General features: G+C 47.8%; 2 protein-coding genes and 1 long non-coding RNA gene across 10 annotated transcripts in view; 2 read left to right on the top strand and 1 right to left on the bottom strand.

Moving 5' to 3' along the window:
• Window positions 1-17843, top strand: part of MLLT6 (MLLT6, PHD finger containing) — a 92322-nt gene extending 74479 nt beyond the window's left edge. For 3 of the 5 annotated variants that reach the window (XM_028703940.2, XM_028703938.2, XM_028703939.2), the window contains exons 11-20: window positions 2125-2309; window positions 2951-3068; window positions 4144-4210; window positions 4758-4897; window positions 5645-5833; window positions 6724-6812; window positions 7245-7600; window positions 9680-9788; window positions 10272-10628; window positions 11205-17843. In XM_028703940.2, the coding sequence (XP_028559773.2) occupies window positions 2125-2309; window positions 2951-3068; window positions 4144-4210; window positions 4758-4897; window positions 5645-5833; window positions 6724-6812; window positions 7245-7600; window positions 9680-9788; window positions 10272-10628; window positions 11205-11249 (1655 nt within the window). In that variant the 3' untranslated portion in view covers window positions 11250-17843. The remainder of the gene's footprint in view (window positions 1-2124; window positions 2310-2950; window positions 3069-4143; window positions 4211-4757; window positions 4898-5644; window positions 5834-6723; window positions 6813-7244; window positions 7601-9679; window positions 9789-10271; window positions 10629-11204) is intronic. The other 2 variants (XM_028703941.2, XM_028703942.2) reach the window with 2 other exon arrangements.
• Window positions 12995-23430, bottom strand: LOC114582709 (uncharacterized). 2 transcript variants are annotated; one of them, XR_003703518.2, is made up of 4 exons: window positions 23327-23430; window positions 20739-20782; window positions 15535-15739; window positions 12995-13102 (listed from the first exon to the last, which is right to left on the bottom strand). It is a non-coding gene; the product is annotated as an uncharacterized LOC114582709 (long non-coding RNA). The 2 variants fall into 2 exon arrangements; XR_003703516.2 differs by lacking the exon at window positions 23327-23430 and adding an exon at window positions 22853-23278.
• CISD3 (CDGSH iron sulfur domain 3) overlaps window positions 23415-25960 on the top strand; it is a 4524-nt gene continuing 1978 nt past the window's right edge. Inside the window, exons 1-2 of one of the 3 annotated variants that reach the window (XM_077917316.1) lie at window positions 23415-23555; window positions 25625-25753. In XM_077917316.1, coding sequence (XP_077773442.1) covers window positions 23478-23555; window positions 25625-25753 — 207 coding nt within the window. In that variant the 5' untranslated portion in view covers window positions 23415-23477. Of the gene's footprint in view, window positions 23556-24199; window positions 24780-25624; window positions 25754-25960 lie in introns of those variants that run through there. The other 2 variants (XM_028703945.2, XM_077917317.1) reach the window with 2 other exon arrangements.

Raw genomic sequence — 25960 nt, 5'->3', positions numbered from 1 at the left:
GCTCGAACCCACAACCCGGGGATTAAGAATCTCATACTCTACCAACTGAGCTATCTGGGGGCACCAGGGCTGAAACTATCATGCAATGTAATCCTATGTGTATTTACTCAGAAATAAGTCCCTCTATGATCTGTGGGGCTTACACCTGGTAAGTATGTTTCGGATTGTAGCCTGCATCTCAAGGCACAAGACCTGAGAAGCCAATCCCTGACTCCACCCCAGGAACTCACAAAAAAAGCAAAATTTAAAGACTGGCTGCTGGGTTGGGCGGGTGTGAAATTGACTAAGAATTACCCCTCATTTTGACTTGAGGCTACTCAGTTTCAGCTTCCCACCCAACCTGCAAGGAAGTCCCCTTTTGGCAGACTGAGCTAGTATTACAGTGAAGATTTATGTATGGGGTCTGGTGGGGAGGAAAACAGAGCTTGCAGTGAATTCTTCAGCCGCAGTATGAGCCTGGCTTTCTCTCAGCACCACAACTGAATTGGCAGACATGCATAGCAGTGAATCAGCTCTAGGCTAGGTTGTCATTTATGGCTCTCTGGCCATGGTTCATGCAGAATGTAGTTCTTTTTCTAAAAAAAAAAAAAAAAAAAAAAAAAAAACCACACAAAAAACCCCCAGCACTACAGAAATGTTATCCACTGTTTTGTGTTTTGTTTTTAAAGGGTAATGGTGATGGAATTGTAGAATCCTAGAATTTCCATTTACAAGAAAGGAGGTTCTGACTGAACATCAGGAAGAACATTCTGACAGCAAGAGCTGTTTGACAGTGGAGTGGTCCTCCTCAGGAGGTTGTGAACTCTCCTTCCTTGGAGGTTTTTAAGCAGAGGTTGGATGGCCATCGGTCACGGGTGCTTTAGTTGAGATTCCTGCATTGCAAGGGGGTTGGGCTAGATGACCCTTGGGGTCCCTTCCAACTCTACAATTCTGTGAGTCTGTTCCACTGTCAAACAGCTCTTATAATATTATTTTTAGTCAACTGTTAGAAAACTCTTCCTGGTGTTTATGCAAAACTACTCTGGGGGTGGAGGAAAGGCTGTTGGTGATGTCAGAGGAGGCCAGCCCTGCTGCATACAGCGTGCTTCTGGGGACTGATTGGTTCTGAGATTGATTCTGGAGAGAAATGGTTCCATTTGGGTCAGATGCAACGAGGGCATTTCCAGATCAGTCTCATTGCTCTACAAACCTTACATCTGTCTTTGCCCTTAGAGTCACTGAACGAACTGGGCATTGAAGGCAGGAATTGTATAATTAAGTCATCAGTAATCTCATGAATGCTGTCCAGAGGGTTTCTGTCCCTTCCAGAAAGCACTCCAGACGACATTGCTCTGAATAGCTGGGGGAAACAATGTCATTTCCAGAATCAAAACATTGCAGTTAACAGGCCCATCTTACCCATTGAGGCTAGTGGTGCGGGGCGCCAAGTTCTGGAGTGTGCCACGGCAGAGTCCAGGGAACACCAAACAAGCGCGCTGAGTGAGTGAGGCTGTCAGTTTTTTCCCTTTTAGCCTTCTGGCACCGAATTCTGTGGGGCACCAGAAGGCTAAAAGGGGAAAAAAACCGAGCCGACGCTCTGCAGGAGTGGGCTCAGCACAGGCCCGCTTGCTTGGTGTGCTGCCTGCTGTGGCCACCGCAGCACGAGGTGGCCGGCTGAGCCAGGAGGTGCCGCATCCAGCCTCCGCCTCTTCCCCGCTGAAGTAGCCGCCCTTCAGCCGCTGCCCACGTCCTCCAGCCCTAAAAAAAGCTCAACTCTGGGGAAGGGGGGGGGCGCCGGAGGGATCTTTGCACCACGGCCCTGGCAGCTTATTGGCTGAGAGAATGCCTTATCTGGATCCCACATATCAGGCAAGTAACAGAGGTGCATTTGTTGTGCTGTGTGCTATGCTGTGCACTGGAAAAACCCTCAGCCACAGTTGGTCCAGTTCTCTAAAATGGGAACAATACTGGCGTACCCTAAAGGGATTGTTTTGGGAGGATGCAGAAGGAAAGGAAAGGTTGTCAAACCATCCTGAGAGAGAGGAGCAGAAGCAACATGGGAATTCGATACAAGCACCTATAGACATCCTTTTCCTTGGTGCCTGGCCATCTCTTTTCAAGTCTTGCTTTCATTTCTTCCTGCAGGGATCTACACAAGCAACAAAGATCCGATTTCGCATGGAGGCGGGGTGCTCCGGACAGTGTGTAGCACTCCTCTCTCCTCCAGCCTCCTGGCTCATCAAGGCACTTCGTCGCTTCCTCAGCTCACCCGCTCTCCCTTCGCTAGCGCCATCCCAACCGCCTCTTCTTCCTCCGTCTCCACAACCCAGGTAAGCACTTCAAGCATCAGTGCTCGAAGTCATTTTTGTGCACTGAGGGGGGGTTAAGTTCCCAGTGCTTTGCGCCATCCACTCTGGCATGGGGCACGTTCTAAAGGACAACTGTGCTGGCTGGGGCTGATGGGAGTTGTGGTCAAAACAACACTGGAGAGCACCAGGCTGGGGAAGATTGATGTGTGTAAAAGGGTAAAGAAGTTAAAAGGCATCAAACAAACAGAAACAGCCTAGGGCTTGACTGACCTCTGTGGAGCGTGATTTGTAAAATGTGAAGCAAACAAGCGTGGCTGCTTCTCAGGGTCTGGGTAACTCCCAAGTCCTCATTGTTCAGGCACGCTGCTCCTGCTGCTTCCTGATTTTGCTGCTTTATAGTGGGCCAACTTGGAATATGCAATACAGAAAACCTGCTGGTTTTCAATTTCAATGAAGTGTCCTTTTCAGCCACATGAGACTGAAATGCTTTGAAGCTTCTTTTTAAGACAGAGGCCCAAACATCATCTGTCTGCTGCCTGTCTGTTCCGCTCATCCATTCAATACCAGCCTAAGCTCTGATCAGAAGTTTGGAAAAGACGACTCTTAAAATGAAATGGCTGTTTTTCTTTTCCCTTCTTCCTTTGTTGTCCGCACCTCTGCAGGTGTTCTCCCTGGCAGGATCTACGTTCAGTCTCCCTTCCTCGCATATTTTTGGAAGCCCCCTCACTTCTGGGCTGTCGGTCAATCCTCTCTTGAACCAATCTGAAAGCAACCGGACAGGTACACAAACCGGAAAGTTTGAAATGATCTCATTATAAAATGTCCTTCTGAAAGTCAAGGCCACACTTGTCTACAAGGTCATCTCCTTCCCTTCTTCCCCCTGCTGCTTAGTTCCAAAGTCTTTAGAGCTGACAAGGTTTCCACACACGAGGGGAAATGTGATGGGTAAGCTAGGAAAAAAAGTTTCACATTTACTCCTTAAAAAAAGAAAAATGAAAACATGCCATTTACAAAGATAAAGCTGTTTGATGTATAAATACAGCAGGCAAGCTTCAGAAATATGACCTGGAACCCTTGGGAACCGTGCGCATGCGCAGTGAAAGAGAGAGACCATGTTATGGAGACACAGTGACTGCACTAGCCTGCCATCTGGTGGCATGTGGGAGTAACACCATTCCTTGAGACAGGAAGTGGTTATGTTGTTACGGCTGCACTGAGCATTTTCAGTTTTAACAGGAAGGTTTAAGAGGCTTTGTTTTGAATCCACAGAAGGTGTGAGACCTCGTAGTGTAGAATGGTAACTGTGTAACTATTGAGTGTAGGACAGTTGTCGGTATGCAGAAATAAATGGGAACTGTGTTTTGAGAAACTCCAAATTGAGGAGAACTTAGACTTATAAGATCTGTGATTATAATAAATAGTATCAGGGTTGAATTCACTTGGGCAAAATTATGTTAATGTGGCAAATCACCCAGGGATTTTGCAGGCCAATCTAGACACAACAATAGACCTGCTTCTATAAACCGTGGTCTTCCCTTTTAAAACTGGGGACCCCTTTTTAAAGAGCAAAACAGAGGCATAGAGAGAGCTAAACTTCAATCCCTACTTGAAGCTTACTTCCCTAGAATATGCCCTCCCAGATGCTCTCTTTGATATTGGATGTGGTGTGTCCTTGGAGAAAAGGGCAAAAGTTTTTAGGCTTTTAAGCAGCAGGTTTTAGTACAGAATTTGGGTTTGAACTGCATGCTGCATCATGTTTGGTCAGGTCTTCTGCCATATCAAGCGTTTGGGGTAGTGTTAGGGAGGTTGTCTGTAAATAAATTTTTTAAGCCACTCTATATATTTCCACTTCCAGAAGCAGATTTGGAAGACTGTAATTTTGTCTGCCGAGGGTCATCACCACAAGAAAGTCTTTCTTCCATGTAAGTTTATTTGCCTGAAATGCTGCATTTTTGGGGGGGGGGGAGAGAGAGAGAGAAGGAAACAATGCACTGCTTAACTAGCAAGGATAACGTGATGATGATGATGATGATGATGATGATGATGATGATGGTATCCAGAGATAGGGTTGCACCACACAACAGACTAAAGGGAAGACAAAACCAATGGGGGCATGACAGGGTAACTAACATGCTGCCTTATCAAATCCTCATTGCATGTGGAGAGAGTAGCTTTTCTGAGAAGATACCCTTGAATATGCAGTGCCTGGTGAAACTTCAGGTGCAGAGAAATGGCAGGGCAGGGGGTGTTGACAAGGTGTCTCCCTGTGGCTGGTGATGCCAAATAAGCAAAAACATATGGAATCTTCATAATACATGCAGAATTGAACTTCTTTACATCTCGCAGCCTTCCAGCTGAAGTGGAGTTCTGAACATGAGACAAATGGACTTAAAAGCTTGTTTTAGGAGATGTGTTGACTGTCCTTCCCCTTCTGACAACACTTTTTCCACCACTCTGTTCCCTCTGCAGGTCCCCCATCAGCAGCCTCCCCACTCTCTTTGACCAGACAGTATCAACGAGCAGCGGGCAGCTGGAAAACGTTCCCCAGGCTACACCCAACATTGAGCAGCTCCTGGAGAAACAGGGCAATGGAGAAGCCGGTGTTAACAGTGAGTTGCAGGAGACTCACTTGTGGAACTGTTTGCCTTTGCTCAGGGGCTAAGGATGGGGGCAAACCTCACTCATGTATACTTCTCCCATCAGGCTATCTCCATGCTGCAGAAAACTTCCCCTGCTAAGGCTTGCTTGGGGGTGGGGAGGTGGCATTCTGATGCCATATGTCGACAAGCAAAGCAGATGCGCAGAGAAGAGGTTCCTTTATTTAAAAAATAGAATGAACAAACCACTTGTCCCAAACAGTTGGTTCATGTGAATGTTGGAAGATCAGACCTCACACCTCTCAGACCTTTTGACCTCATTCCTGACCATCATGGAGTGTAGGGCCCCAAGTTGCTGGTGTGCTATGATGGTTTAGAGCGGTGAGTTCAAACCATGGAGACCTGTGTCCCCCAAGCCAAGAATGTTTTATGACCTTGGGCCACTTACTTATTTCTCAGGGATGTTGCAAAGGGGGACAGGGGCGGTCCTATGTGTGCTACCCAGCACTTCTTCAAAGAAAGGTGGGGTGAAAATATAATAGGCGAATGAATGAGGGCTCCTTTCTGTGCAAATCAGAGGACAGAGAATTATGGGCAGCCTGTTGGCTTCATTGATTGTGCTCCTTATTTTACTGCCTCCTCCCTTTCGTGTATGCTCTAACTGTGTCACTGTTATTCCCTCCCCACCCCTCTCCACTCCCGACCCTTCTTCGTTGTCTCTCCTCCCCCCGGCCCCCTTCCCACCCACGTTTTCTGCAGTTGTAGAAATGCTCAAGGCCCTTCATTCGCTGCAGAAAGAGAACCAGCGCCTCCAGGAGCAGATCATGACTTTGGCGGCTAAGAAGGAGCGCCTGCAGCTTCTCAACGTCCAGCTCTCTGTCCCCTTCCCGGTGGTCACCACCAGCAACGGCCCTGCAGGCCAGGCCCAGTACATCCTGGCCTCCAATGGTATGGAGATGAACTCTCCTCTAAGCCCTGCCTGGCTGTTTCTTAATTCCTGACAAGGACATTTTCCAGTCATGGCATCCCATTTATGGAATACCGTGCTTTTATGTCCCTCAACTTCCTTTTCCTTAATCTTAAGAGGGTTTTCAGCTCCTCCTCAACAAAACAAAACTTTATGGTTTCACCTTGGCCTTTTTTGGTTCCTCAGCCACTTTGCAGACAAGGAGAGTCAGAAATCAGCACATATGGTGGTTTCTGCACATGCTGTAGAGGGAAGTGAGGGGCAGATGAGGCTCATCAACCTGGGAAGGTAGCCCACCTAGGAGAAGGAAAACTCTGATCCTAAACCACCTCGTGCCTTGCAAGTTATCTTTGAGAGAAGAAAGGGCTAAGGAGTAAACCCTACACAAATCTGTGGTGAAGTCCCTAAGATGGTTGGATGGTGCCTTGTGTGCCTCCTTCTGGAAACTCCTGCAGCCAAGCTGGTGCCAAACGTATTGCTCTGCTGTCCTTTGGGGCAGATAAGTGAGGCCAAGAGGGGAGTTTTTTTCTGGGCAGCCCAGGACCTCCATACACACTGCCCAGGCTTGGAGAGGTCCTGGAGAGGTCACTTTGGTGCAGCTAATGCAGCACCTTGACTTCATCCCCGAAGGCGCACTCCATTGTATCTTGAGACAGTCAGATGCCAACAACATATATATCTCAAAAGAAAGAGGCACAGACCCAAGACATTAAGTGTGATCCAGAAGCTCTTAGCACAGACCCAAGACATTGTGATCCAGAAGCTCTTGGATAGGGTGGGCTAAGCTGGGCTAAGTCAGATATACAAGGTGTTCTGCAGCTGTGGAGATGTCCTCTGGAGAGGCTTCCTGATTTTCTCTTTTTCCCTCTAGCGTGCAACAGCGACTCGTTGAGTATCAGCAAGAGCCCTCCTTGCAAGAACAGCTTTGGCATCGAAAACTCGCTCTCCACTTCCTCCGAGGTACGGAGCATCTCTTTCCGTTCTCCCCACTGTTGCTTATTGGAACTTTCGCCCCCGCCAGCCGGAAGCGGCTCCTCCATGGCAGATTTGGAGTGCCATGGAGCATGGCCGAGTGGCAGGCAGACCAGCCAGTGGGGAATATCTCCTGCAGCACCAGCTGCCATGAAATCAGTGGGAGCTGTGTATGAGTGTGGCAGCACCCTTGCGTGGCTTCCATTCATTTCAGCAGGGGCTGGCACAGGAGACCTCCCACAAGGGTTACACACACTCATTAGCTTGGGCATCAAAATGCCATCCCTGTTGCCAGCAGTTTGGACCTGGCACATGCCTTTCCCTTTGGTGGGATGTGCTGGATTCAGTCACAGGCAACCCCTAGGTAGGATCCCTTGCACACCAGAATGATTTCCCCTCCTTTCTCCTCCCTCCTTGCAGGATCCTCACTCCGGCTGCCCCAGCAGAAGCAGCTCCTCCCTCTCCTTCCACAGCACGCCTCCCCCACTGCCCTTGCTGCAGCAGAGCCCTGCCTCCCTCCCGATGACGACTGGGGTGCAACAGCCACCGCCAGTGAACGGCTTGGCCAGGGCAATGGGGACTGTCCACGGGGGAGGCGCCCCTGCCAATCACAGCCTGGTGGATGGTCTACTTGGGAGCCTGGCGGGAGGGCAGCAGGTACCCATCAACGGCATCCTGGGAAGTCTGAATGGAGCAGTGGCCACCCAGGCCCAGAATCCCCTCTTGGTGCAAAGCAGTGGGCCCCCAAACCTGCAGCTCTCCAGCAGCCAAAGCAGGTAAGGCTCAGGAAGGATGGGAAGGGAGGGAGGAACAGATGGAGGTGGGTTTGCAGTGCCTAAAGGGGTTCTACTTGGCCAGAGCTCTGCCACACGTTCCAGAAAAGCATTTTATTGGTGAAAGCTTCAGGGGAGGTGGCTGTCCCCACCTACTCTGCCAGGCTCCCGGGCATTTGGCTTTCACCCACACCTGCTGTTCATGGTTGGCCTCCCACATTTAATCACATGTGGTGTGTTTTGCAAGGTTTGTGCATACCCCTGAGCTGTATCATCCAGGCAAAGCACAAAACGATGAAAAGGCATCCGTGGTGGAAGCAGGAGATGCAGAGATGTGCACTCACCTTAAAGCAGGAGTAGGGAACATCAGGCCCAGGGCCAAATGCAGCCCTCCAGGCCTCTCTATCTGGACCTCAGAACTCTCCTCAAGCTACGCCCCTCACTTATCCTGCTTCACACCTGGAGTACTTTTGCCTGGCTGGGATGTCTCCTTGAACTCTGGTCTGGATGGAGGATAGAGTGGGGGAGGTGCATGAACTTGCCTACTGTACAAACTGCCAGTTTGCATCAACAGTTTGCATGGTCTCTTGCCATAAGGCGGTGGGGAAATGAGTGCTCTCCTGGATCAGGCCAAAGGCCTAGCTGGTCCTGCATCCTGTTCTTCCAGTGACCAACCAAGTGCCTCTGTGGGAAGCGCCTGAGAGCAGTGCAGTGAGGTTGTATAAGAGCCACGTCGCATGTTGCCCTCCCATACATGAGGCCAGGTGAGGGAGCATACCTGACATGCCTCCTAACGCAGCCAATGTTCAGTTCCATTGGAAGGTGGCAGAGTGGGAGGCAGGCAAATCTGACCCAGGGGACATAGTGAACCATTAAGTTCTTTTCAAGCCCTCTTTGACCCAAACAGCACTCCTGTTGCCTCAGCTCTTGTTTGTTTTGGGGAGATTTCTTGGGGTGAAATTAGAACCAGAGGTGTCAGTTGGCTTTTCTGTCTTGAGCACCAGTGTGTAGGAATGAAAAATCACAGGAGACGAGAGAGGCAGGTGCAACATGAGGCGTCTGTCTGGGCGGACCCTGGGAGCCTCCTTTATTGAATATTACAAACATTGCCACAGGTGGGCCTGTGGCTGATTGGTTGATACACAAAGAAACTTGTTGCTGATTGGTTAACATAAGTACTAAGGCGGGAATTACATATGAGAGGTGGGGATTACATGTGATCATTTATCATCGATGGATTAAAGGCTGGGAATCGAAGCTAGAACTAGACAGGCATGAAGCCTCCTAATTAAATTGTAACTAGAGATTAATATGGCACGAAACAATATAACAATCAAGTTCTGTAGATGTGGTCAGCTAGGCATAAAGAACAAGTCATCATGAACTTAGGGTGGACTGAGCAAGGAAAAGAATGTCCTGGTGTTTGGAACAGTTTTGTACAGTTTGTGCAGAAGCAGATTGTAAGCGAGACTTTCCAGAATGCAAGAAAAAGAGGTGCAAGGCTTCCCCAAAATGCAGCAGGTATGGGCAGAAGGAAAACTTCCCTTTATCTCCCCCTTTCTTTTCTTGTTTGCGAGGCATTCTGGGTAAATAAAGCAAAAATATTTCGGGATTAGTGGTGTGCCAACAAATGCCCAAAATAAGTTCGCCAGGGTCGATGGGACAAAAATATTTCGGGATACGTGGTTTGCCAGCGCATGCCCAAAGTAAGTCTACCCACCTCTCCCCAAAAGTTTACTGTTGGTGTTGCCATTTCGCAAAGTAGGCAGCAAGTAGTTTATTAGGTGGTTGAGGGGGAGAGAGAAGCTGGGAGAAAAGACTTATGAGGCCAGGAACGCATTGGAGGAAGCAACATAACAAAATTAAGATGCATATAATGACAAGGGCATATTGAAAGAGATTACGAAGCCAAGTAAGATTAGGTAGCCAAGCCGTAAGCCACTGGGTGAAAGAACCCCAGAGGCCAGAAAAACAAAAAAAAACTTCCCTTTACCAGTGTTTTGGGGCGTGGCCCCACTGTTTCTGGAGATAACTCTCTAACCCCACCCCCCTCAGTGCTTTGTCCCTCTTCCCTTTCTCCAGCATGGCCAGCACAAGCCACCTGACTGAGCAGCAGCAGCAGCTCCTCAGCCAGCACGAGCTCCAGCTCCAGCAGTTGCAGCAGCTCCTGACTTCACAGCCACTCAACCCAGTAAGTACCTCTGCTCTGGTTGGCTCCTCCTCCTCCTGTCCACAGTTGTAGCAGGCAAGGGGGCTAAGCAGCTGATGAGGTGCCTTGGCTTCTTACACTTGGGAGGTAGGGGAAAGGCTGGGGTGGAAGTTACAGGAAAGGATGAAAAAAGCCTTTATCATCTGGGGGGACAAAGATTGGGGTGCAGAGGAATTATGAGAGAGGTTCATAACATTATGAGTGGTGTAGAGACAGTAGTCAGAGCTGTGGCTCTTGAACTGCAGGGTGGAGATCCCTGTGAGGGGACACCTCAAGAAACAGATGAAATCCCATAGCATAGGGTGCTGATTCAGGCAGAGCTTTCCTTCCTGCTCCAGCCCATGACTGGGGTGGCAGACCTAAGTTATGGGAGCACTCCTTCCCCTAGTTCCTCTCTCCTGTTGGCGTGGAGGGAGAGCTTCCAAGATCCTTCTGCAGCTGACCTTTGCAATTTTGTTTTCCCAGGAGCAGCAGGCTTTGGTATTCCAGATGATTCAACAGATTCAGCAGAAGAGGGAGCTGCAGCGGCTCCAGATGGCCAGCTCCTCCCAGTTGTCCATGACTGGCCTTGGGCCAGCTACCTCCACATCCCTCCTTCACTCCAATGCCCCTGCAGCTTCAGTTGCCAACAGTAACCTCCTGGCCTCCATTTCCCCTCAGCAGCTTAATCCAGCCAGTTCCTTGATGGCTTCCCCATCACTCAGCACCAGTGGGAACAGCCTGATGTCAGCTGCAGCAGGGGTAACTATCCCACCTGTCCTCACCGCACAAACCAACCCTTTCCTCAACCTGCAAGGTGACAACAGCAGCCAGAAGGGAATGGTGGGTATCAGGCCATCGCCTGCCAACAGCTTAGATGCTGTGATGTCACGGAATGTTCACAGGTTTTCTCCCAGCTAGGGGGGGAAGGGTTAGCTGTGGAACGATGACAAAGCACACAGCTGCTTTGCGGAGAGCAGGAGATAATTTTGACTAAGTGGGGAGGAAATCTACATAATCTAGGGACAGGTTGGATTATTTCAGAAGGAAATGAGAGGTGATAAGGGGTCTGGGTGAAGGGGAGATGAAGGCTGGAAGTGTTAGTGGGAGAATCTGTCTGAGACAAGGATGCCAGCAGCAGGGAGCTGAGCAGGGAAGGTGGCTGAAGGAAGGAGGGTTAGGGTAGGCAATGAACTAAGACACAGAGACCTCAGGGAGCACTAGATGGAGAAGAAAGGAGTAAAGAAATGTGAAGATTTCATAGGAAATTGAAGTGGGCAGGTGAATGGCCTTCAGGCTTGCAGGGCTATTATTGTGGTGGATGCTGCAATTTCCTATATTTTTCTTTTTCTTTTATTGCTCTTTGACATGCAACCGGTTTAGACTGTCCTGTGCTTCTTCCTTTATCTTCGTGTTTAGGGCATGAACGAAAAGGGAGGTGCCCCAGTTCAGGACAAAGGTTAACTTGGGCGATACCAGGCTGCTCTCTGCTATAGGAAAGCAATCTGTGCCTGAGCCACGGATCCCGAGACGTAGAGCAACCACATGCAAGACTTCAGAGGAAGTCTTCCTGCCATGGGCAGAGCAGTGCCAAGCAAAGGTGCACCAGGAGTCTACGTTCCTCGGTTCTGAGCCCGTCGTAATGAACCCTTCCAAAGGAGGCAGGTTGAGCGAACAACACCCAGCTCCCTTGTCAGCTGTGTCTGCAAAGCCGCACTTATTTCACAAGAAGTTGCACTCCCAAGGAGAAACGGTGAAGCAGTCTGCTGATCAGATACCTGAAGACACCCCCCTCGAGGGTAGGATCAGCTAATCGGACTGTGGCCACCTGGTCCTGGAAGGAATGCTATTTCATTGGGCATTTTCCAAACCAGGGATAAGGAATCCAGCAAGGCGCAAGGCAGCGGAAAGGTCCAGCTGCGGCAACAGGGTAGAGCTTTTGAGGTCTCTGATGCACAAGAGGGTGAGATTCGGAAGGCGTTACTTGGAAACCCCACGCAGGAATCCTGTAGTGAGAGAGCCTGGAGGTCTTCAGAAGTGCACACGGATGAGCCTTTCTTAGCGTTTCTGCTGGGAGAAAAAGCCACTCGGTTCTCCCAAAGCCAGGGAAAACACTGACCTGAAGGAAACAACCCCTCGCTTCCATACTTGAGTATGACCCTTCTCTTCCATACCTTCAGGAGGCTTTGTTAGGTGCCCTGCAGTTAACAAGGCCATTGCAAGCAATCACCGCTCACCATCAAGGTGCTTTCCAGCCCCTCCAGAAAAGGACCTTTTCCTACTCGGTCAGACCAGCCACCCAAAGCCAACAGCAAAGAGGCAGGGTGGAGACTTCATCTAAGGGCAGGAGCTGTTCCTTCCACCTCCAAAGCAGCTCCGTTCTGGTGAAGAACATCTTCCAGCCCAGTCAAAAGCTCTAAGCTAAATCAGGTCCTAGCTGACAAGAGCATTGGTCTTCCCACCAGTGTGAGCCCTCGCCCATCTCCAGGGAGTCAGCTCCATTCTCCTTTAAGCATTTTTAAAGGATGTTGCGATGAGGGGAAATGGGGATCCAAGTCAGATATCCTGAGGAATCCCACCCAGACTTGCCTCCATGGCACATCCCAGCCACCTCTTCCAATTTGCACTATTTTCAAATGGTGCTGGGCATGTGATGATGACCACAGGAATGGCCACTGCTGTTCAAATTCATCTCCCTCCTCCCCTGTGTGTTTTTTTGCTTTTGTTTCTTCTTTTTCTTTCCCCCCTTTTTGAAAAATACCTGCCCCACAGATGAGTTGGGTGCTTGAAGTAAGGGGGCGGGGCGGGGAGAGAAATCGCAGCATCTTTTCAAGATTTAATCCTTTGGTTTGTTTTGTTTCACGTAAACAGATGTACCTGGCTCCACATTTTGTGTGTGTGTGTGAATGTGCTGTAGGGGTTTGGTGTGTGGGGTGTTTTGTTTTGTTTTTTAATTTGTTCAACAGAAAACTACTGGAAACTGACAAGAGCAGCAGCTTTTCCACATGGAAACCAGGCAGCTTCTCATCATGGCAGCTTTGGCACTAATTAAGGAGCAGCTAGAAAATGGAACGATGCTTGACATTTCCCCCACCCTTTCAGCAGAGCGTTCACAGACAGAAATACCCATCAACATTATGCACTTACTGCTTGGACAGCAGACTCCTCTTTGAAAGGCATCCAGGCCAGCACTTCTGCCACATTCCAGTTCAGATTTGTCCTTCACTGTCATTCTGGTGTGGATCTTCTTGGCTCTTATTCAGCTGCCCAACTGTGGCCTTGGATCGCTGGTGTTTTTTTGTTTTGTTTTAAATTGTCTGTTTTTTAAGAAAGCAATTGCACAGATCAACTGTTTGATTCAGAGTTGGAAGTCGGGGAAGGATCACATCCAGCCCCTTGCCACCCCCATTCCTGTAAACAACTGGTTGGTGTTGTCCTCAGCCTCCTGTTGGGAATCCGTGGTGCCACCAGGCAGCTGGATTGGGGAAAGAGATGCTTAGCCAGCACCTGCAGAGTTCCTCATCCAGCCACACCAGTGGACTTTTGCCCTTCTAACTGGTTTGCGGTGGTATATTCTTCCCAGCCATACTAACTTTCCTCTTCCTGGAATTGCAGGTTTGACTTTTTAAAGTTTCCTGCCAATAAATGCTGGATTTGCACAATTGTTACCCACATGCCCACGGACTCCCAACTAAATTTGATTCAATATGCAGGGGGGAGGCAGGAGGAAAGTACCCTGAGGTGGGTTCCTGAAGTGGCCACGTGGAACTTCCCCTAAAAGAAGGCAAGTTGAAGAAGCACACAGGTGAAAATAGGCAGATGGGAAAGGGCAAGTTCACAATTGGGAATGGTTTGGAGAAGGGGACTCTGTAAGCAGAGGAGGGAAGGGCCAGGGCATTGGCTGGGCAGGAAGGCAGCACAAGGCTTTGTGCATAACGGTTGGGAGAGAGAGACCTGTACCTCTCTAGTGATGGCACAAATACACAACAGTACAAGAAAAAAACATGGTTCCCAACCCCTGGTTCCACTCCTAACAGTGAGGGAGGTGGGGCATATGCAAAAACAACCAAGCAGAAACATGAGCTTTTTTTCTCTTTAGTGCTTTTCTCCCAGTAGGGCTCTGAGGCCAGAAGAAGCCCGACTGCAGAGAAAATCAGTGGTGTGTGTGTGTGTGTGTGTGTGTGTGTGTGTAGCATAACATATGAATGGATGAGTTGGCAGGCATGAGAAGGCTTAAGCAGCCCTCTCCTGCTTGTCCACCCTACCCTGAATATGCCTCCGCCACCTACCCCTGCATTTGTGTTAACTAGCAGGCACATGCTTGGGAAATGCGTGCCAGCAGACTGGCTGGAGACTGACCCATTTCATGGTAGGTAGATTTGGGGTTCACACATCATCACACGCGTGTGCAGTGGGGGAGAGAATCCCACAAACCTTCAAGGGTTGCGTTCTGAAATCTCACCCTCCACTATCTCCTTGCTGCCCACTAGCGGTTTTGTGGGGATATATTTGTCCTCAAAATCCAGTCCCAGCCCTGTCTGGTCTCCTTGACTAGGGGAATGCTATGTGCTATGTGCCCAGTCCAACCCACCAGGCATGCTTTGTGGCTTCAAAGACTCACCTAGAAGTAAGGAAGTGTGGGGGATTTTATCAAGTCTTAGGCGGGCTGCCATTCATCTGGAATAATGCCCTAAAAACAATTATGCTCTGGATTGCATCTGAAAGGAGCTAGTGAGTGGAAAGATGGTTTGGGCAGCTGGCATTCAGTTTAGGATGCTGCGGTGAGCAGTAGTAGTGAGCTTGTCCAGGCAGGCAAAAGTTTTATCTAAAGAGAGGTCAATGCAGGAAATTTTGTGGGGAAGGAGGACATGCACTCAAGTATGCCAGTTCTGTCCATTAGGCCACCACAAATCATGCAGCCTCCCTCCCGAGTCCCAAAGAAAAGAACTGGCAATAGCATGTTCAGGTCAAACAGCAATGCCTGAATGATGCACACAACTCTGTGCAAATGTAGCAGCTTGCTTACTGGTGCTACTTATCCTAGGATGCTCCTGTGAGCTAAGAGATGGTGAAGGGTGTACTTAGGGTGTATATTCCACACATCTATGATCTGGCAAAAAGTTGTGGCAGTCTTTAAAAATTTAGGGCATTTTTCTTTAAGTCACTAAGCAGATGGTAGATCAGATGAACTTAAATATGGAGGAGAGGCAGAGAGCTCACCTGAAACAGAGGGAAATGCAAGGTGAGTTATTCAATCAGAGTTTAATTTGTTGTTCAATGGGTCTGCCAAAAGAGTTAGAACAGGGGTGTGGAGGAGTTGGGCCGCCCACTTTGTGGGGGGAAACACCATCTTGACTCCTCATTTTAAAGTCCATCTGCTCTCAGCCCTGGTTGTGAAAAAATACTTTCCAGTTTTCTCATCTTGCATAATCTATTGAAGTTGCAGGGTCATGCTGGCCAGACTCTTTTTATCTAGGGAAATCACCCATCTTGGAAGTGTGGTTAGATCTGGAAATCTGACTGGAAAAAAGCTTACTGGCTTCACCAAACGTTTGGATCGGAATAGATCTCAAGCTAAAATTTAGACAGTCAGTAGAGAGAGAATGTGTAGGTGCAAGAGGCTTGGGGGATATGGGAGGAAGCACTTATTTCTGGAATCATCCAAATGCACCTGCTCTCTTTTAAAAATGGCAGCTATCACCTCCACCCTGTCTGTTTCAGCCACAATGTTTCCTCCTACAAAACTTACCAGTTTGGGACATGACTTTCTATCAAGAGTTATGAAGGCATTCTGACAGTGGTTGGAGAACACAGCCATCGTGGTAGTCATTGAAAGCCTCATCTTCCATAAGTTTCCCTAGTCCTCCTTTAAAGTCATCCAAGTTGGTGGCTCTCAGTCCATCTTATCACAGATCTCCAGCGTTTCATGTAGTTTGGCAGTTTGTTAGGTTTGGCTGTGAAGAATAAAAAATGCTTCAGCCTTTCCTCAGAGGGAAGGTGCTCCTGCAGCCGATCAGTCATTTGGGTTGTCCTTACTGCACCTTTTCCAGCCAAAGCACCTGTCCAACAAACTTGGGAGTTCAGGAACAGTGTCCCAGGAATGAAACTGACTTGAAATCCCATTGGGGTTTTTAAAGCAGAGGTTGGGTGGCTACCTGTTATGTATGATTTAATTGAAATTCCTGCTTTGCAAGGAGTTGGACTAGATGACCCTCAGGATCCCTTCCAACTCTACAATTCCGTGACTCCATGATTCTAACACAGGCATTGAGGTCAACGCAAAAAAATTGTATGTAAGGCAGACTAGTTGTGGTGCTTTGAAAAAGCACTGGGGCAAGAGCACTGGAGTCTCTTCCTTGGCAGGAAGAGGACAAAAAAATTGGAGGAGGAAAAGGAGTAATCTCCACATTTGGTTGCACTGGGGTATATTTCTTTATACCCATCTTTTGATGCTAATGTCTCGTTTTAGTACCTTGCCTGTGCCTAACACCCCTCCCCTCCTTGGTAGTTGTTATTTTTAATTAAAGAGGAAAAGATGTATATATATATTTTGGCAATTAAGGTAATGTAGCTAAGATATATTTTTTTCATACTGCTTCACTGTTCTTTATTATAATAAATAATAATAATTAATATCAAAGACTTTAAGAAACTAAAACAATTGGGGCTTTCCCCCTTCAAATTTAACTAAGCATAGAGTGATATCATGGGTGGGAAATTTTCTCCTTCCCCTCTCCCCACACTGGGTGTCCTTCAAATGTTCTTGGAACACAACTCCCATCATTTCCTGACTGTTGGCCACGTTGCTGGGGAAGATGGGAGTTGGAGACAAACAACATCTGGAGGGGACACAGGGCAGCCCCCCCCCCATTTTAATGCAAGCACTGATCAAGGCGTTGGGTTTCGCCAGCCAGGCCAGAATGGCCCGTGTGAGAAAACGTCAGCAGAATGTGCGCTTAGAGAAGAAAGGGAATACTGTAATGGGAACGAGCATTTCCGGAGTTCCTCAATAGAGGGCAGTGTGCTAAAGCAGGAGTGGAATATCTGTGGGCCTCCAGGTGTTGAGACTGGGGCTCTCGGAGCTTGGCAACATCTGGCGAGCCACAGGTTGCCTTTTCTTGCGTTGAGCCGTGGAAAGCAGAAGTGACGTTTTTAAATAAATAAATAAATAATGACAAAAAGTTATTCCAGTGCATTTTGAGCTGGCAAGGCTTTTCACGAGGGAACTATAAATTTACTTTATATTTTTTAAAAGGTCCTCCATATAAGCAGTCCTTTTTAAAATAACCCACTTGTATTTCTTTTCTGCAAGCAGATACAATCTTCCAGGTGGAAAGGCGCATTTACAACTTTAAAACTATGTACACCTCTGTGAAGTTTAAAATTAAAGGCTGTACCCATTGCTAACCAAAGAAGGAAGGAAAAAAATCATTAAGAGATAAAGAGATGTTATAGTTTTGGGGTATCGGTCATCCTTGTTTCTATTCTGTATAGTTGTGGTGTGCTTCTTGCTATGTAGACATTGAGTCCACTTCCAGGAGACAGCCTTTTCTCCCCAGCTATGGAATACTCTCCCAGGAGACATAGGAAGCAAAAATAGCTGTGTTGTTGGTCCATAAACTGCCAAAATCCGCAGTTGGTAAATGCTTTTATAAGGCCCATACTAAAATGTCACAAAATAGTAACCCGTTCTCCAGAATACTTCATCAGGCAAGATGTTACCCGAAGCAGGAGGTTCTTCTGAGCTTCCTACTAAGTTATCTTTCAGGGCCAGGCAAAACCTTTTTAACAATTGGGAGTTCCTATTTAAATTGCTTCTATGCTGCTTCTATAACGCTGTTGTCTGTTTATTCATTCCGATGGTGCTGTACTTTTATTGATTGTATTCTGTTGTATTTATGTGGTGTCACACTGCCCTGATACAAGGAGGTGGGGGAGGTCTTCTGGGCGGGCAGGATATAAATTCTTCTACAAATAAATAATTTCCAGCCTTGCCAACTGGAAATGGTAGATGACTTTTGGATCACTTTTTAAAATAAAAGATTCTTTTTCAATACACCTTTAAGGGTTGTCCCTTCTACCTTCTGTGGTCTGGTAAAATACAATATAGGTGTTTGCTGCAGAAAGAAAGAAAGAAAGAAAGAAAGAAAGAAAGAAAGAAAGAGAATTGTTGTCATCCATCTGTCTTGGGAGACAATGGAGGAGTTTGTGGGTGAGGTTGTGGCACCTGCTGTGGCTGTAGAGACCACTGCAGGAGGGACATGTTTTGTTGCAGCTTGGGCAGATGAAGGCAGGGGGTTGGACTAGATGATCCTCATGGTCCCTTCCAACTCTACAATTCTGTGATTCTAAGAGTGGTCTGTCTACCCTCTGGCAGCCTCTGGACAGGGAGGGAGATGGAAAGGCTCTGCCTTGCCCACTGCTGGCTTCAACCCCACCCTCCAACAGCACATAGCCCGCAACAGATTATGCACCCAATGCCCTGGCATGTGGCGGTTCTCTTCAGGAGAGGCTTCCCCCCCACCCACACACTATGATGAAGGTGATTACTGGCATGTAACACAGAAGCAACATACAAAAATGCATGGAAGATGCCTGTCTGATGAAATGGGGAATTCCATGCACACTGGAATTGCAGCAGGTTGCCCAGTCTCCCCAGATGTGCTTACTGCATTTCTTCAGACAGGCATCTTCCATGCATCGTTGCGTTTGCAACAGAGACTCCAGAGTGGGGGAATTGGGAGATCCCACTCCTGTAACAATTTGAGCATTCCCTCCAGAAAATCTAATTAGGATTTGAGAAAACAACTAAAAACCTGCCCCTGCTTCTTAACACACACACACATCCTGTCATATGATAGCCTCTTCCCTGTAATTTTGCTCATGCTTCATCACGTACATTGTTGTCATATTCATACACTGCACAAACATGTAAAAATGCTCCAAGGGGCTTTCATGTAGCACCAGGTGTGTGTGAAGGGGTCCCTCAGAGGAGCATGATTTGAATTAGATGGCGAATGGGAGAAATTTGCTAGACATATGAAGATTGTGTGGAAAGTAAGAGTGCAGATGGCTCCTTTTTCTGTCAATTTCCTTCCCTGCTTACCCTCAGTCAACCAAATAAAATGTAAGAGAAAACACGCCCTCTGGATTTGTAAGGGAGGCTGAGAGCACTGCCTCATCTCATTCAAGAAGCAGCAATGTCTTTGGACCTTAAACCCAGGCTAAACGTAGAGTCCAAAAGGGCAGCAGAAAACTTACGTAATATAGGTAAAATAAAGGTAAATGACATATGCAATATAATACATCATAACAGCCCAGTAAGAAAAGAACACAAGACGACACGGGCCTCCTGTCTGAACATCCACTTTCTGTGGGGTTGTGTGGCTTTTCCTCCTCATGCTGGCTCCATCTCAGTTCCCTTGCTTGGGTTCTGTTGCTCAGCTTTGAAGAGTGTGAGATCAGATATTTCTAGGCTGTGTACACTTGCCTGTTCACTCTGCATCCAATGCGTTCCCACTGTAAGTTTGGGAAACAGTATAACAGTATATACATACAGTGGTACCTCGGGTTACATACGCTTCAGGTTACAGACTCCGCTAACCCAGAAATATTACCTCGGGTTAAGAACTTTGCTTCAGGATGAGAACAGAAATCGTGCTCCGGCGGCGTGGCGGCAGCGGGAGGCCTCATTAGCTAAAGTGGTGCTTCAGGTTAAGAACAATTTCAAGTTAAGTATGGACCTCTGGAACAAATTAAGTACTTAACCCGAGGTACCACTGTACGTTCACCACAATCCATATCTGTGTCCTGTCTTTTCTTGTGAAACCAGCTTCAATCTGAATTGAAGTAAAAAAACCAAACACAACCAACCTAGCTGTGTTTCAAGCCAATAATGTGTACACAGCCCTAATCTCCATTAGATGTTATTAGCGAGAGAACGTAACTATTCAATGTGGAGTGCTATGGAGAAATCATAGGATTTTGCTGGAAATATCACAAAAGCAGTATATGACCAAGCTGGTTGTTGGGCAGACAGCTAGAGCATGGCTGGCCCAAAAGATTTTGCTGCCTGAGGCGGAACAGCAAACCCCCTGCAAGTCAAGGCTGGTCAAGTTATTTGGGCACCTGCAACAAAAAAATCCCAGAAGTGCCTTTCCCTGGGAATAATGTTTGGTGTGTCTGCACAGGATTTGAGCCTAAACAGGTGCAATGGTATTCCAAGGCAATGGAGTTTGAAAAATCCAATCTAAATCAGAGCACATGCATGTTCTAGGCATGGTTTGGCTGGATATGATGACAAAGGAGAGCTTTCTAAATTGCAAATAACTATGAGCCTAAAAAAAAAAGAATTCTGAATTTTAATTAGCACATTTTCTCATACAGTTTTTATTTCTGCCTTTGGGTTTTGGTAACTTCAGACTACGCCAGAACTGATGTTGACAGCCACACTTCAAAAATATGCTCTACTGCAGCTGAGATTGCAGTGTGTCTGATGCAGTTACAGAAGTTACAAAATCATGAATATGCAGATGCCAAAGAGGCACAAAGAACAGGTGGCAGATTTGCAAATTAGTTGAGGGCAAATCCCCTCTCTGCAAAACATCAGGGATGGATGTTAAACTGAATTTGAAATGTTGGCCAACATTTGAATTTGGAACATTCCTATTAATATTTAGCTGTGGGGGAAAGCAGCATAGTAAAACAAGCAGGTGTGTGTACTTTTTCTATTACGGTATATATAAAAGAAATCTGTACTGAGTTTGGGGGGCAGGCCAGATGCGTTAGGTTTGGTTTTTTTTATGGTGTTTTAACAAGGAGACATTTCTCACTTGGGGAAAGCATGAGTTTAAACGTAAAACATTTACTTTTTCCTATGAGAAAATTCACAGGGGTTGGAATGGGATTAACAGCAACAGGGAAATCTCAAATGCCCAAGTGCTGCTTACTTACCCTTTGCTTCCACTTTTGCTAACTCCCCTCCTTTCATTCCTGTCCTGTAAAAGGCAGAATAAAATATATTTGTATCACAACTGTATTTGAGCAAATCCAGGTCACACAAAGTTTATTGGAGCTCCGCACAACAAACTTGCTAGTGTCAAAAACCAGACTTTTTTACAATAAGATGGGGAAATGCACTGCATAGTGTGGAAACTGCAGCAAGGAGCTCTGAAGGAAGACTGATTACCAACACTGCCTCCCCACCCCATTCTCATTTTGATAAACTGTAAAAAATGTAAAACCATCCAGAAGCCTTTTTCAGCTGGGTTGAGGAACTTCAGGCCCAGAGAACAAATGCGGACCTCCAGGTGTCTCTTTGTGGCCCTCAGCTCTCTCTCCCCACTAGCCTTGTCCCAAACCTCCCTGCAGTGCTTTTGCCTGGCTGGGATGTACTCTCAAACTGTGACAATGCCTCTTGTTTGACAGGATGTAGCCTTATGAGGCTTTGCCCTCGGGTGGGAAAAATATTGCGCCTGGGAAAGGGAAGTGGGAGTCAACAGACACTCAAGGAATAGTTTCGGAGAAAAAGGTTTTATTTCTACCATCCATGAACTGGTAGAAGGAGCAAGTCACAAAAAGCATGCACGAGTTCACAATCATGTGCACAAGCATATATACCCCTTTCCAGTTCCCTCCTCCTTTCTCCTCGCTCAGGAGTCCTGCCCCATGAGTTCCTCTGAGCATGAACAGAAAGCTGTCTTGGGACTATTGGACTCTTCCCAGGAAAGGGGGAATGAGAAGCCGAGGGGGTGGGTCGAGGAGCCCTGGTGGTTCAGCATGTCCAAGATGTTGCAACCGAATGAGATAAGATTCGTTTCTCAGGCCTGAGTATTCTTGGCAATGACAGAGCCTATTCATTAGCCTTTAAAAGTAACATTTTGCCTTTTGCCACAGCATCTTGTGAGAAAAACAGAGAAGAGCAGAGAAAAGCTGTTTTGGATTTTTAGAAGACAAAAGGCGTTTTGGACAGTTTTGAGGCCTGGGGTGATTTCAGACAGGATTTGGGTATCTTGTCCCTTCAAGGACAGGTTGACCCTTTTTGCCACCTGAGGCAAAATGGGAAGGTGCCGTCCGGTGTGCCTTTTGCTCCCCACTTGTTGCGCCCACCAAAGCCCTGCTTATCAGGGTCACGTGGCCGAGGCTTCTGGTGAGATCTCACAAAAGCCCCTCAAAATTATGCAGAGGCCCCTGGAGGTCTCACAAGATCTCACTGGAAGCCACCGCAGCTTCTTATTCTCACTGGGAGAGAGGCACCCATGGAGGCATTCCTTGGATTCTGCTGCCTGTGGCACAGCAGCGTAGTTAGGGCTTTTGTGTTGTAAAGGGGTTTTGCTTTCCCCCTAATTTCTGGTATCCAATTCTTGCAAAATCCAGCAAGTCCTAAGAAACTTGCTTCTGGTAAACCTGAACCTTCTCCCTCGAGGCTCCTCAGTTTTGCTCCTGCTTCCACCCACTAAACAGCATGCGGCCCCACAAGGCAGAGATGTGTTCTCTGCCTGTTTTAAAACCATGAGGCTCCGTGTCAAGCCAGCAGCCCCATTTGTTCTGCGAAGGGCTTTGCCGCTTGTAGATGCTAAATATGTGGAAATTAAACTCTAGTTCCCATTTGCGGAAGACAGCCCTGGGTTGTTTGACTCTTTAATTAGTTCTCTTATCCCTCCTATAAAAACTGTGCAAGACAACTCTTTTTTTAAGTTTAAATGACATATAACATTTACTTTGTGTGCTTGCACTTGCAGATTATACAGTATACAATTATAAAATATAAAATACAGGTGGGCGGGACTTAAGCCGCTATCTTCTTTTTAAAAGACATCTGAAGGCAGCCCTGTTTAGGGAAGTTTTTAAATATTTAATGCTGTATTGTTTTTAGCACTTGATTGGAAGCCGCCCAGAGTGGCTGGGGAAACTCAGCCAGATGGGTGGGATATAAATAATAAATTATTATTATTATATTATTAAGTTCTTAATAGGACTCCAGACTGAGGCAGACGGCAACACACACGTGTGCTGCCTTGCCTCCGTGATACAGGGGACTCAGGGCTGCATGATGTCACTGTGCTGACATCAGCGTGCACACAGCAGAGCATGCTGACATGTGTGTGGACACCCTGTGGGTGCAGAAATTTGGGGGGGGCAGCCCTCTCATTTGGAATTGGGTGTGTGTGCTTGGCGTCCCCCCCATTCTTGGCGACCGTGCCTGCACAACACAACGTAACTGCTAACTGCCATAACTGAACCAACTGCCATAACTGCCACAGCGCGTATGACGTCATAGTTCCACAGCTCTTGCGTATGCATTTGGATGCTAACATCCCACGAAATATGGCCATTCGTTGCTTCTTATTTTTATTTTTTAGCAACCGGTGCTCCTCCCTGCAAGGAAGGAGACTGAGCAAATGCAATGGTCGACGAGTTCTGCGGCGGTTTGAGTCTTTCTTTCTGTCTGTCTCTCCAAAGCGCAGCCCCAGGGCAAAAAGGTCACCCGCCTCTCCCCTCCCTCCCCGGCCTCCGAGCTCCCGCAAGAGCCAGCTAGGAACCTTTCGTCGCCGGTTCAGGGGCTGCCGGCGGGGCGGAAACAGAAACACCTGCGGCTTCCGGTGGGGCTGGTGCCTTGGCGCGGGGGACCGCGAGAGAAGGTGACCCCTTCCACAGGGGCGGAGTTCCGCTGGCGCCTCTCAGCTGCGAGCGATGCCTGCGCTGCGCGGAGCCGGCGCTGCCCTCTCGAGCGCGGCTGGCTCCTTCTTCCTCCGGCTCGCCTCCCCCCAGGTGAGCGCCGCCGCCGCGGGAGCCTCGGGAGTCGGCAGGCGGCTTCACAAGCGCGCCGAGCCGGTGGAGTCTGGGCGTCGTTTGCACGCGCGTTGCTTCTGCTGCACCCAAGGGCGATTCCGTGGAGGCTGCATCCCGAGTCACACTTGTTCGGGGTCAAAGCCCCGCAGAAGCCAGCGGCACCTTGACCTCTGGGCGTGGGGTCGATTGAGCCCGTAGCCCGAGCGACTTCTGCTCCCGAATTTGCACGTGCATCAGTTGAGACACGGGTTGAGTCTCTCTGCTCGTATTGGGAAGGCAGAGCACGCTCCGTTAGTATTCCTGATGATGGACGCAACTGAGTTTAGAGCGGGGGGACGGGACGAGTCACGCTTATGTGTGTATTTGCGGCAGAGATTTTAAGCAAATTTTCATGCCCCTCACCAGGGAATCCTGGGAATTGCCTGTCCCTTAGCAGTCTACAGTTTCTATTATTCTTTGGGCAAAAACCTTACCCCACGTGTGCTGGCTCGACCCATTCCGCATTTGTAAGAATAAAGTTGTTTACTGTGGCGGTACCCACACTTTGGAGCTCCCTGCCTCACGTTGAGATCAGGCAGGTGCTTTCACTGTATTCTTTGCTTAGAAAGTTGAACTAATTTTAATCTATTTTAGTATTTTAACTTTTGTATGTTTTGAAGTAGAGTTGTAATTTTAAAAAAAATACTGTCTTTTTATCATCGGCTTTGGGGGAATTTATTTTTTCTACAATCAAGCAGTGTACAGTATACATTTTATGAAATAAAACAAAAGCCATGACTAATATTAAACTACTTATATGAGTATAGATAACATTATTTGTATACAGTGGTACCTCTGGATGTGAACGGGATCCGTTCCGGAACCCCGTTCGCATCCTGAAGCAAACGTAACACACGACTGTGCATGCGTGGGTCACGTTTCGCCGCTTCCGCGCATGCGCGCGACGTCATTTTGAGCATCTGCGCATGCGCGAGCAACAAAACCTGGAAGTAACACATTCTGTTACTTTCGGGTCGCCGCAGCGTGCAACCCAAAAGTGCTTAACCTGAAGCATATTCATCCTGAGTTATGACTGTAATAGAGTTGGGGGCAGCGGAAACCCGCAAACCAATGAGTTCTGGTCTTCTCTTTGCTACAAGCCAGGCCAGCGGCTACTAACCATGATGGGTATCTACTGCCTCCAATGGCAAAGGTAACATGCCTGTGAGTACATGTTGTACTATTGTGCTGCTTCTGGGCTTCCCATAGGCATCTGGTTGGCCCTTGTGAGAGCAGAATCCTGGACTAGAGGGGCCTTTGGCTTGTTCCAGCAGGGCTCTCCTCGTGTTCACCCATAAAGCACAGAAACACCCACAGTGATCAGCCTTCACAGTGGCACATTAAGAGCAGAAAGGCCAAACTGCTGATGAAATAATTCTTAAGACTCAAGGAAGTGAGCCATGGGACAAGCCAAAACTCATCAGCACTCCCACCCTGATCACATTTTCATTAGTCGTTTTGACCTGGGAAACACAAATACGTTGATCAGTCGAAACCTGTGTGTGCCAGAAGGTGGACTTGTATATAGCAAAAACCAGATGGCCGAAATGCACTTGGGATTAACCCATCTGTTCTGCTAAATGACCAGTAGCCTTTGGCCTTCTCTGAACTGCCACCTGGTGGCAACTCTTCCATTAGGCTTACTGAACCATTACCTTCCTAGCTGATCATTATAAGAGCTGTAGCAAAACGACAAGTGTGTGTCCTGCTTTCTGCAGCATGTTGTGTGCAGAAATGAAACTTGTGCATCTCCACCTCGTGGAGTCGATTTGGGTCCAGATACAGGAAGAGCTTGAGCTTCTTCCTGCTTCGGTCATCTTCTGCATGCCAAGATAGGGTTCCCCACAATGCCTTTAATTCCACCTGTGCCCTGGGAAATGAGGCTGCAGGGATGTTTGCTGGTGGCCAGCTGCTGACTGCAGTAAGCCTGTTCACTAAGCCTGCTGCCCTTTCCCTTTAATAATCTTCATTCTTTCCACCACTCCCACCCCACCCTGATCACATTGCAGATAAGGATCCATTCAACTGCTTCAGCATCTTCAGTCCGGCCAGTGATTGCAGCCAAACAACCCTTTCCGGTGGACCTAGCAGCAGGGAAGCGTTATGCATGGTGTGCCTGCGGTCACAGCCAAAAGCAGGTAAACCACCTGTAGTCCTTTCAGATTTCCCACTGTATAAAAATCTTGTGAAATAAATAAATAAAATACTGCAGTTCTTGCATCTATGGGAACATGGTTTCCAAGAACAGAGAGGTTGCAGAAATCATTGCCTCAGCCCAACCAAAGTACCACTCAAAAAGTGGTGCTGGTTTTATTTACACAGTCCCAACTGATCTGCTAGGACTC

Source organism: Podarcis muralis, chromosome 13 (genome assembly GCF_964188315.1).
Source record: "Podarcis muralis chromosome 13, rPodMur119.hap1.1, whole genome shotgun sequence".
Classification (NCBI taxonomy): domain Eukaryota; kingdom Metazoa; phylum Chordata; class Lepidosauria; order Squamata; family Lacertidae; genus Podarcis; species Podarcis muralis.
The sequence above is the reverse complement of the archived record's forward strand: the minus strand, read 5'-3'. Positions and strand labels throughout refer to the sequence as shown.